The sequence below is a fragment of the Siphateles boraxobius genome, unplaced genomic scaffold (assembly GCF_051911475.1).
Source record: "Siphateles boraxobius isolate OS27281-9 unplaced genomic scaffold, OSU_SipBor_1 8, whole genome shotgun sequence".
In the NCBI taxonomy this organism is placed as follows: Eukaryota; Metazoa; Chordata; class Actinopteri; order Cypriniformes; family Leuciscidae; genus Siphateles; species Siphateles boraxobius.
This window is the reverse complement of record NW_027509208.1, coordinates 32,435,701-32,447,740: the sequence shown is the minus strand read 5'-3', so window position 1 is coordinate 32,447,740 and position 12,040 is coordinate 32,435,701. Positions and strand designations below refer to the sequence as shown.

Sequence of the window (12,040 nt, the reverse complement as noted above, 5' to 3'; positions counted from 1 at the left end):
CAGGATCATACTCGTCTCATCTACCCTCATTGACCGCTCAAATTGTTCCAAACGCGAACTCTTATCCCTGCTCGGCCACTTAAACTTCGCAATGCGCATCATTCCACAAGGCCGCCCTTTCATTTCGCATCTCCTCTCACTCGCTTCTTCGGTTCACGCACTAGAAGACCTAATTTCCATATCTCAGACGTGCCGTGATGAACTCAGGTTATGGATAACTTTCCTAAAACAGTGGAATGGCCTATCCTTTTTCTATAACGATCTCGTTTTTTCTCCAGTCGATATCCAATTATTTACAGATGCGGCCCCCTCAATTGGCTTCGGGGGTTTCTACCAAGGACGCTGGTTTGCATCTCCGTGGCCCCCCCAACTCCAAGACACGACTCAGTCCTCAGCCGTATTTGAGCTTTACCCTCTCGTGGTAGCAGCCTTCCTGTGGGGGAAAGGATGGGCCACCAGTAGCGTTTTAGTGCATTGTGACAATGAAGCAACTGTTGAATGCATTAATAAAGGCCGTTCCCATTCACCCTCCCTGATGCCACTCTTAAGACGCCTAACCTGGATCTCAGCGTGTGATCAGTTTATCATAATTGCCAAACACATCCCCGGGTCTGAAAATCAAATCGCTGACTCTCTGTCTCGTTTTCTGTTTCAGAAATTCAGGATGCTGGCTCCAGAGGCAGACCAATTCCCAACTCCAGTACCTCACTATTCAGAACTAATATTCCCGTAACCCACCCTCTAAAACAACTCCTCGACACATCACTGGACACCATCCTCCAAGCAGTTTCTCCCAGGACCCTCCAATCTTATGTGACAGCTTGGAGGTGTTTTAAAGCATTCCACTTCTCATACACCTTGCCATTCCCTGATTTTTCTCTCCTTTCAATCACCTCATTCATCTCCTACCTTAACAGCATTAAGGGCCTCCAAGTTGGAACCATCAAAGGTTACCTGAGCGGCATCCAGTTTTTCCACAAATTGATGTACGGCGCTCCCTCCCCAGAGATAAATAATTCACAAACCTCCCTTCTGGTCAAAGGAATTCAACGATCTCATCCCACCCATCCCGACACCAGACAACCCATAACACTAGATATTCTCACAAAATGTATTCATGCCCTCCGCACAGTCTACCAGCCTCTCGAGACAGCCCGTACACTCGATGCTATGTTTATTCTAGCCTTTTTTCGGCTTTCTTAGATGCTCGGAACTCGCCATCACTTCCAAATTCGACCCAAGAGTCCACCCCACCATCTCAGACTTATCAGTACTGGATAGTGAAACCATCTCATACTTGATTAAGCAAAGCAAGACAGACCAATCCAAAAAAGGCCATTTTATCTACATCTTCAAACTCTCATCGCCAATCCAACCATACCAATCCATTCAGGCATATCTTCATTGGAGAAGCTCCCAGGCTAAATCCCCTCTTGATCCCCTATTTATAGATGACTCCAACAAACCTGTGACACGCTTTTGGTTCCAGAAACATCTCAAATCCGTTCTCCAACAGTCAGGCATCCAAGCAAAACACTTCTCCAGTCACTCTTTCCGCATCGTAGCAGCAACTTCAGCTGCCCAAAAAGGCCTCTCCCAGCAGCAGATACAAGCTCTCGGAAGATGGTCCTCAGACGCTTTCCAAAGCTACATCAGGACCAACCGGTTCCACATTAAAAAAGCCCACCAAACCCTCATCGAATAAAACCCTCCGGGTTGTCCACCTGGGTGTTCTTCCTTCTTCCAGTGATCTAAATTCCCAACTGACAAAGCAAAAACTCTCCCTGTAGAAGACTTATATTATCTTTTTCCCAGCGGACATTGCATAATTCTGTCCAGCGAGCATTGGTCTCCCAGCGGACATTGCAAGCATCTATGTTTCCTCTTTTCTGTCCAGCGAGCATTGGTCTCCCAGCGGACATTGCAAGCATCTATGTTTCCTCTTTTCTGTCCAGCGAGCATTGGTCTCCCAGCGGACATTGCATAATTCTGTCCAGCGAGCATTGGTCTCCCAGCGGGCATTGCATAATTCTGTCCAGCGAGCATTGGTCTCCCAGCGGACATTGCATAATTCTGTCCAGCGAGCATTGGTCTCCCAGCGGACATTGCAAGCATCTATGTTTTCTCCTTTCTCTGTCCAGCGAGCATTGGTCTCCCAGCGGACATTGCAAAGCATCTATGTTTTCTCCTTTTTCTGTCCAGCGAGCATTGGTCTCCCAGCGGACATTGCAAGCATCTATGTTTCCTCTTTTCTGTCCAGCGAGCATTGGTCTCCCAGCGGACATTGCATAATTCTGTCCAGCGAGCATTGGTCTCCCAGCAGGCATTGCATAATTCTGTCCAGCGAGCATTGGTCTCCCAGCGGACATTGCAAGCATCTATGTTTCCTCTTTTCTGTCCAGCGAGCATTGGTCTCCCAGCGGACATTGCATAATTCTGTCCAGCGAGCATTGGTCTCCCAGCGGGCATTGCATAATTCTGTCCAGCGAGCATTGGTCTCCCAGCGGACATTGCAAGCATCTATGTTTCCTCTTTTTCTGTCCAGCGAGCATCGGTCTCCCAGCGGACTTTGCATGCATCTATGTTTTCTCTTTTTCTGTCCAGCGAGCATTGGTCTCCCAGTGGACTTTGCATGCATCTATGTTTTCTCTTTCCCATCCAACAGGTATCGATTTCCCAGCGGACAGCAAGAAATCTCCAGTTCGGGCTTCCAAAAAACGCGCCACTCCACCGTCAGCCGGTAGGGCCCATCAGCCCGACGCTGTGAGCTGCTCCCGTCGGAAGCTACATGGGCCCTCCTGGTTGGGCATTCCCAATCTTGTCAACCAGTAGGGCCCGTCCGCCCAGCGCAGTGAGCTGCTCCCGCCAGAGGCAACACGGGCCCTCCTGGTCAGGCGGCATACATCACGCTGTTCATCGGCCGGTAGAGCTCGCCTGTCTGACGCTGTGAGCTGCTCCCGTCGAGAAACGGTGCGAGCCCTCCCAACTGTTGTTCCAAATTACGACTGCTCCCCGTTCGTGAGCCAGCAGGCCCTCCTGGTCAAGCAACCAGGCTTATTCTCAAAACGCCAGCCCGCCAAATTCTCTGCGTTTTGGGGGGTCTTTAGTCTGGCGGCTGTCCTTTGCTCTTTTTGCCTTTTGGGGGAGTACTCTGGGTTCGGGCAAAATTCAGAGCTCGGAGCCCTCCCCCCGGACAGCACGCCAAATACGCATAATCTTTACTCTGTTTAATTGATGTAAGTGTGAACTCGTGAAATGATGTTTTATTAACAAAGTTCGGGAGGAGCACGTTCAGATAATTAAACCTAATTAAACACACGTGGAGCACATTCAGATAATCAAACCTAATTAGACACGAGTGGTGCTTAATCAACGAGGTAAGCGCTGTGTATATATACAGCAAACTTACCTCCGTTCATTGACAGTTTAACAGCATCCCTCCACCACCCCATCTCCTCACTTATAGTCCTAATACTCTTACAACAACGGGGGGAGTACTCTGGGTTCGGGCAAAATTCCGAGCTCGGAGCCCTCCCCCCGGACAGCACGCCAAATACGCATAATCTTTACTCTGTTTAATTGATGTAAGTGTGAACTCGTGAATTATTGTATGCACCATATCAGCACTTGTGATATCCATTCATGTGACATTGTACAGTAAGTTACATGTATTATTCTCTACATCGGATTGAGGGTCAGGAACGACAAGGAGGAAGGGGGCCCATATTCACGCAAGAACAAGAGAGAGAGATAATAAACATGGTGTTGGCCAATAATGCTATCAGCAAACATTATCGGTGACCATGCCATTTTCAATAATGTCCATCAGGTCTCTCACTGGTCAACACTGGCACGCATCCTGAAAAGACATCAGGTTCAAATGAAACAACTTTTTCGTGTGTCTTTTGAGCGTAATTCAGAGGGGGTCAAACTGTAAGAGGAGGTTTGTATTTTTCAGCACTGTGATGTTGCATACTGCACACATTACTTTTTTACATTGACTGTATACTAGACCTATCCTGAATTACACAATCGTGTCTTTCACTGTATTTCTTTCTTAGTTTTGCACATGGATGCTGAGGAAATCCTGCATGAATTCATATATATTGATGAGGCAGGGTTCAACCTCACAAAAGCAAGGAGAGGCAGAAATATCATTGGCCACAGGGCTATAATCAATGTCCCAGGGCAACGTGGGGGTAACATCACCCTTTGCGCTGCCATTTCACAGGATGGGGTTCTCCGTCAAGCCAAAATGGGCCCTTACAACATGCCTTACATTCTCGCATGTTTGGACGGATTGCATCACATAGTCACAGCAGGTAATGAAATGCACCAGATACACTACACTGTCATCTGGGACAATGTGTCATTCCACCGCTCTACTTTGGTCCAGAACTGGTTTCAACACCATCCACAATTTTATTAGACTTGCTAAAAGTGTTTTAGGCTAGCAACAGCAGTGTGTAACTGGTTTAAAAATATTGAAGTCATATGAAATGTGTGTGTTTCGTATGGTAACAAAAAATTGTTTTTATGAAGTTGTGTATATAGTTTTGACAAAAGTATTCCATTTTGCAAATATCTGAAGTGTTCAAAATTGTGCTTAAGCAATTGAAAAAAACTCTAAGGTTGGATCTGGAAGAAGGTCTGTGTAGCTTTGCCTAGATCCACATTTGATTAATTCCACATATTTTGCACTACTGTTGAGTTTCTTCAAGGTGCTTTTTGTCTGCCACTCTTCTTCATGACTTTAACAAGAGCAATGTTATCAATTACACTCTTAACTTTTGAGTTAAAGAAATCAAGGAGAAAATCAGAGTCTGCAGATATACTTGGTGTCAAAGATAAAGGGCGGCGCCAGACGCGACGCAAGTGTTTTTTTTTTTGTGCTAGTTTCAGCCTGACGCAGTTATCTTTTTCACTTCCTGTGCCATGTTGTTTAAATAGCAAATGCATTTGCGCCTATTTTTGCACCCATGGGCATTACTAATGCGCCCTTTAAATAACAGCAATAATATTGCCATTGACTTTAGACCAGGTTTCAGTTGGTGAATGGTGCAATATTTTTTTTGTTATTTAAGGGCGCATTAGTAATATGCGCCTATAGGCGGGTGCACAACGCATGTACACTCTGCTCATTACACACAGGGACGCGTGTTTATAGTATAACAAACTCTTAACTGTCAAAAGATCAAGGGAAATTTGAATTCTCAGTTCATGGCCACTTTAAAGGGTGCATTAGTAAAATGAGCCTACAGACGGGTGCACAACACGCGTACACTCAGCTTATTACACACACAGGGTGCAGCAGCACACAAATCTAGCCAAATATTAAAAATAAAAGGATTACAATATAAAAGATTAATATTGTGTACATAAAGATATGGTGGAATCCGGCTTGTCTCATAGATGGTCTGCTTGCGTGCTTTAGCCTACGCGCACGAGCAGATCCGTTTCCTCTCTGTAGAAGCGTTCAGTCTTTACACTTGCAAATTCCGCCATGTAAATAGCGAATTCGCATTGGCGCGAGCTCAACTGGCTTTTAAAGAGAATGGGAAATGACACTCTTATTGGATTATTGTATGTTACACCCAAAACACAACCATTACTCATTAAGAGACTAGGGACAACCCGTTCAGACCATGCGCCCTTTGGATACACCCTAAGTGCACTTGCGCCAAGTGCTTTAGACCATGAGCTTAGATCATTAAAATAGGTCCCCTATTGTACTCTCCAGCGTTACAATATCATCCATGGCTTTATCTCACTGCTTTTGACTGCTGTTCAAAACATACGACTGTGTTCCCATATGCAGGGTTTGAGACATTTTATTATAAGAGTTCAAAATCCTAAACTCTACCTTAACCTGCAACAGTGATCAGAGAAAATGATTTTGATTTCGTTGTCAGACTGATGCAGATTTCACACAGTTGTTTTAGTCCCTGGTGTCGGGGTCAGATGATAAGAGCAAGATCATGCAGAGAGATTTTAATGTTCAAAGTTTAACCTTTCATAACATTAATGCAGAACACACTGAGTACTGTAGATCAATGAGATGGTATAGTCAGAAAAGATCTCGTAAATATGTAACAGCTGTGTGACTCCTGGCAGCAAACACACACCCACACAGCTGATTAAAGCCATATGCATGGATCATTAGAATGGTGTGCTCAGAGACTTTTAAGAGAGTTTAAGAAAATCCGTATAGAGAATGATTGCATTAAAATCAAAAAGTTAATGGTAAAGAAAGTGGACAACTGCTTGAAAGTAGGCAATACAATTATTTATGTCTCAGTGATTGCTCACTGCATTGCCGAGTCTGTCAATAAACTGTTTTTGAGATGAGTAATCTGTGCCGAACCAATCACCGGCGTTAACAGTGAGATGCATGACGAGGCGGCCGTGGCAGGTGGAGCAGTTTGCTCTCCAGTGAATGCGCTGATGGATGGGAAAGGACTTGCTGATGACACATCTAAATGCTCATTGGTTTAAACAACTGTGATGCATTGTTCTCATCTAAAATGTGTGATTTTTTAACTCTGATAATTTTTTGTGTGTGTATAAATTATTTGTGAATATTCCCAAATACTCTGACAATGCAATTTCTGTATGGGACAGGTGACTGTTGTCATATTTATTCCCCCTTTCAGGGGAAATTAAGTACTTTGGGTGTCTGTGTTCATCATATTCATTTTTTTTATATAAAATCAACAAAACAGAACAACAGAACAGAACACTGCTGGCGGGAAATTATTTGTTTTTCATCAATTGTTCAATAAATCTTCATAAAGGTTTTCAGCTTTCAAATTCAATATAGAAAGAATGTGAGCCAATATTCACTGTTTATGTGCTTCCCAAATCAGAGGATATGTGTAATCTGTGAAGAAACACAGTTAGCAACATATTTAAACCATGTCGCTTTTTTAGACTGTATATACATTTGATTGTCATCAAATTATGCCTAATATCTTTTGAGGCAAATTTAGATATTTTTTCAATCTGGAGTTTTGAAAATCATTCCACGGGTGTAATCAAAGGGGCGAGTAGACAGAGTGGAAAATGGTCATGTATTAAATCTTTTGAATAAAAAACTTGATATAAATTATAAGAGAATATCAAAGGATGTAATCATTAAAAAATATGTATGACTTGACTTTAACATACATTAACAAAATACTTTCACAAAGCACAATTTTTAGTAAAAACATAAAATACAATGTTATAATGTAGCATGTTTATTTTCTGCATGAATCAAATGTTCACCTGTTTTCCCTCCTTTTTCTCCACACTCTCCCTTCTCTCCTTTCTGTCCTCTTTCTCCTCTCATACCTGCAGGTAAAGCAGAGAGTTTCATTCAAAATTCATTCTTTTGTGATCAGGAAAATTATGAAAATTGTATAATTGAAAATTATACAATTTGCAAGACGCAAGGAGCATGAGCTCAGAGAACCAAGTGCTGGTGGGTCAATACGGTGCTACCAATAGGACCTGTTCTTTTTCCTCCCTAACTGCACAACATCTGTGTAATACCAATAGCAATAGCACTGGCAACTCGAGGCAATTGATATGCCAAAGTAGGTCCAGTGAGACGGGTTGGGAGACTTAAAATCAAACTCAAAACTCAGTACTCCAAACTCAGCACGAGTAGCACCAGAGGAACAACCAGCGAAGTGGAGCAAAGGCGACATTTTGGGAAGCCGATTCTGTGGCTATGGGTATATCGGAATACCTAACTTGCTCCGTAAACCCCAGCTGGAACTGGCCAGCGATGGGTGAGGAAGCAGTGCATCCTTGAAAAACATCACACTGACCTGTGCAGGGCTTTGCGTGGGTCGCAGACAGATATGAGAAGACAACAAGCTTGCATTCAATATGTCCGGGCTGCAGACTGTGTGACCCAAGAAATTAGATGCAGCTGCCACTCCACTTGGGCTTTTGGCAGAACAAGAAGAAAAGGGAACAAAGGATTCTCCACCTGCCCCTCCAATGCTGTTGCTCATCTTAGGGATGCTTCAAAGCCTTCTGATGAGTGAGCTACGTTGCATTTCCTCCAGAAGCTCGCCGCTGTGGCCGGGCCATAGGCTCGGACTATGGCGGAGCTAGTGTGGCTGCCACAGGTAGATGCCTTCTACAATGAGCAGACGGAGCAAGAGATTTTTTTTGTATGTGGAATCACACCAAAGGCAGATGTATGTCTGCTTCTTAACTGCCAAGAACTGCTGGGCAAAGTCCACAACAGTGTTACCCAAGAGGCCACCTTATGAAATAGACCTTATGTAGCAACCACTCTTTTCAGCGCTGAGCTCATTGTCTTTTGACTTCCGGTCTGTATTTTCACAGCGATCTTGCGTAGTTATGAATGAACGGCTCGTTAAAAAAAATTCCAAGGTCCATTTGTTAAGACATATGCTTTACAATGCTTATGATAAACATTACAATGCTCATGATAACTTTCGTTAACTCTACAATAAGTAAATCAACTTCACCAGCTAATTACTGCTGAACAGCGATGCCATAGAAATATACAGAGCGACCGCAAAAACGGAAGTACAAAGACAATATTCTAAAGATGGCGGCGCCCTCGTTTCTCTGGTGCATAAGGTCTATAGGGGCGTCAAAAAAGCGAACCTTGCTGTGAATCGTGTTTAGAGCCCAGATAGCAAACATCCAGCCAACCCTCGACAATCGACAGTTCGTCCTAATATGGAGCCCCGAATTAGAAATTTGGCTTGCCATGAGACAAGCCGCCTAACTCATCCAGGATCTAACTCATCATCCAGGACCTAACTCATCATCCATCTGCCCTCAGTGCTTGCCGCAGCGACCTAGTGCATACAGAAGGACCAGAACGGGTAGCGACTGAAGTGACTATCTCCCTAGACAGAAAAGAGAGTTGTGAAAGCTACATTGCCATGACCATGTTCTCACAATGGGAACATAAATCAAAAACGAAAACTTCCTCTGCATGGGTCAGACCCAAACACAAAAGGCAGAGATCGTCGCCATCCAAGGAAACCCACAAACATACCCAGAAACACACAAGGCAGAAGGGCATCTTTAAAAAGACACTCTCTTGTCTGTGTTTGCTCTTTTAGGGAAATCTGCTTTTTTAATGCTGAAGTGCCTAGGGTAGCTCTTTGCACTTATCTGTGCTTTAGAGAAGGGAGAGAGACTGCTGCAATGTGTCGTGTACAGCAGCTTCGATAGAAGATTCTCTTGTGTATAGGTGAATGGAAAGAGTGACTTCACACTACTCAGCTCCGAAGAAAAAATTTTGAATGAGTGGAGCAAGTCACCTTCTTTTATACCCTTTTATTAGGGGAGTGGCATGCAAATTCTACTCACCATTTCTTATTTGCCTTTTCTCAAAGTATCAGAGAATCAGAATCAGAATCAGAATCAGAAAGATCTTTATTGCCAAGTGTGCTTGCACACACAAGGAATTTTCCTTGGTACTGAAGCTTCCAGTGCACATATACAAATACAAATACAAATACAACAAGAAACATATACAAATTATAAGAATAAAAATTATAAAAAAATATGAAAATACTATAAAATAAAAATATATAAGGTCACAGTTGGGTTTAGTCAGAATAAACATTTACAGATTATGAACATATTTACAGTATTTTGAATAGTATATATAAATATAAATATCACCTGAATTTTTAAGATATTGCACTAAACTGTGGGAGTATTGCACTTACAGGCATTTGCCTTGGGAGGTATGTTAAGTGTTCAGAAGGGAAATGGCCTGTGGGAAGAAACTGTTCCTGTGCCTAGCCTGTCACCTGCTCTCTTCCTCACTCTGGAAGAGTACAGGTCCTGGAGGTTTGGCAGGGGGGCACCAATGATCCTCTCCGCAGTCCGGACTGTCCGTTGTAGTCTCCTGATGTCTGATTTGGTACACTCTAAAAAAAGATGTGTTTAAAAAACAACACACAGGATGTGATGATGGTATTTTGACACATGTTGTGCATATTTTTAACACACAATGTGTGTTAAAATGTAACTCTGGATAGAATAGCACTGGGTGGAGGGAAGTTCGTGTTAATGAAAAAATTATAGGTATATTTTATATGGTATCCCATAAAATGCTCTAAAATAAATAAAGCAATACATTCAAGTAAATAAATAAAATCTTCATTAATGAAAACTTAAAGATTAATGAGTGTTTTTTTTTTGCAGCCAATCACATCATGCCTCTTTTTCAATGTCTTTTTAAAATGCTGCTTTCACTTGTTATTATTAACCAGATTAACTTTATTTCTGTCAGACTCTACAGAAGCTCTTATTGAGAATTAACAGGTTTTGGTGTTGACGATTCATTGAATGTTTCATTTAAAGTCACCAGAATCGTGATTAGTGTCAGTTTTATTTGGGCTCTTGACCCTTGACTCTTTAGTAATAGTTTTCTCTGATTGCTATAATTTCTTTTAACACATATGAAATAGCAGAAAAAGTCATGGGAACAATATCCCAGATGATAATATTATCATCATGGACACGTAAGATTATTAAGCTTAGTTTAATATTTGAAAGATGATTTTTTTTAAAATAAGAATATTGCAATTAACTTTAAATACATTTTTAAAAACACAGTTCATAAAGAGCCTTACAGTCTAAAGCCCCGTTCACAACACCAGCGACACGCAGCGACAAAGCAACATGATCCCATTCATTTCAATGGAGCGCTGGCGACATCCGGCGACACGAGCGGCATTGACCGTTGGCGACAGAATGTGCGACAAAAGTTGAGAAAAGCGACAAAAGTTGAGAAATTTCAACTTTATGCAAATGAGAAGCGATTTTCGCGAGCGACAACCAATAGGAAAGAAGCCTTTTCAGTGGAGCTCACGTCACCGTCTCGAGTGCAGGCAAGACAGAAGAGTTCGAGGATGATTACACTGTTTAATATGATTTAACTGTAACCACATATATGGATATAATAAAATGATGCATGGAAAAGAAACTGTCGACAGTCTCAGTGAGTTTAATTCATACATTTATGGTTCGAGTTGTCTAATTTTATGATGCAAGTTTAGTACTGCTGCAGTTCATTTTACAGTTTCCCCTGCATTGTTTTGACTATTAGGGACAAGAAAATTTATAATTTGTCAAATACGAATGACGTTTTAGTAATTTATGACAGTTTGAGTCAGTTTAATTTGTTGATTGATCGATCGTTAATCTAGTAAATTATTTAATCCACTGAACACTGCTATGGTATATATCACTTGTGATGGTATTTTGTATAGATATGGCCAGACGTGCAGTCTACCAATAACATTAAAGCGACAGCACTACGAACGCCCACGAGCGACATCACAGTACAGAGCCTAGCGACATACAGCGACAAAGTCGCTGGTGGTGTGAACGGGGCTTATGGTATCAAACAGACTTCAAGAATCAGCGTATGAATCTCACCAATGGTGACAAATGAAAAGCTTCATGCTGCAATGCATTCTGGGTGCCACCATAGTACAAATCTCATCCATGACTCCCAGCATGCATTGCGGCATGAAGCTTTTCTTTTGTCACCATTGTTGAGATTCATACGCTGATTCTTGAGGTCTGTGTTTGACTACTTTCTGTTGCAGATTAAAATTATCAGAAAACATTTTTATTCTGCACTGCTGGATAGCATGGTGTAGTGTCACAAGATTGGTATAACTAACAGCACATAAATAAATGTAATGCGCACCATCCATATACTTGATCAGAACAGCACTTGCTGATTATGACGTCATCAAGTATCATCTGATCATATTTTCTCTCACCATAACAAATTGTATTATATTAAAATACAGTTAAAGCAGCCAGAGAAAAACTAAAAGAAGAGTAAAGGGTCAAGAGCTCAAATAAAGGAGCCATTAATCACGATTCTGGTGACTTCAAATAAAACATTCAATGTAACATCAACATCAAAAACTCAATTTGAACTTATTCTCAATAAGAGCTTGTCTATGTAGATTCATGACGTCTAAACCATCCAAATGTTCGAACAAACTCATTATTAAACGTCACAGGACTA

The 12,040-nt window shown here is 42.0% G+C and overlaps 1 protein-coding gene across 4 annotated transcripts in view; it reads right to left on the bottom strand.

Moving 5' to 3' along the window:
• The window catches only part of scara5 (scavenger receptor class A, member 5 (putative)), a 168,106-nt gene that overhangs the window by 14,944 nt on the left and 141,122 nt on the right, over positions 1 to 12,040 (bottom strand). For 3 of the 4 annotated variants that reach the window (XM_077219657.1, XM_077219658.1, XM_077219660.1), the window contains exon 8: positions 7,267 to 7,332. In XM_077219657.1, the coding sequence (XP_077075772.1) occupies positions 7,267 to 7,332 (66 nt within the window). Of the gene's footprint in view, positions 1 to 6,754; positions 6,881 to 7,266; positions 7,333 to 12,040 lie in introns of those variants that run through there. The other variant, XM_077219659.1, reaches the window with a different exon arrangement.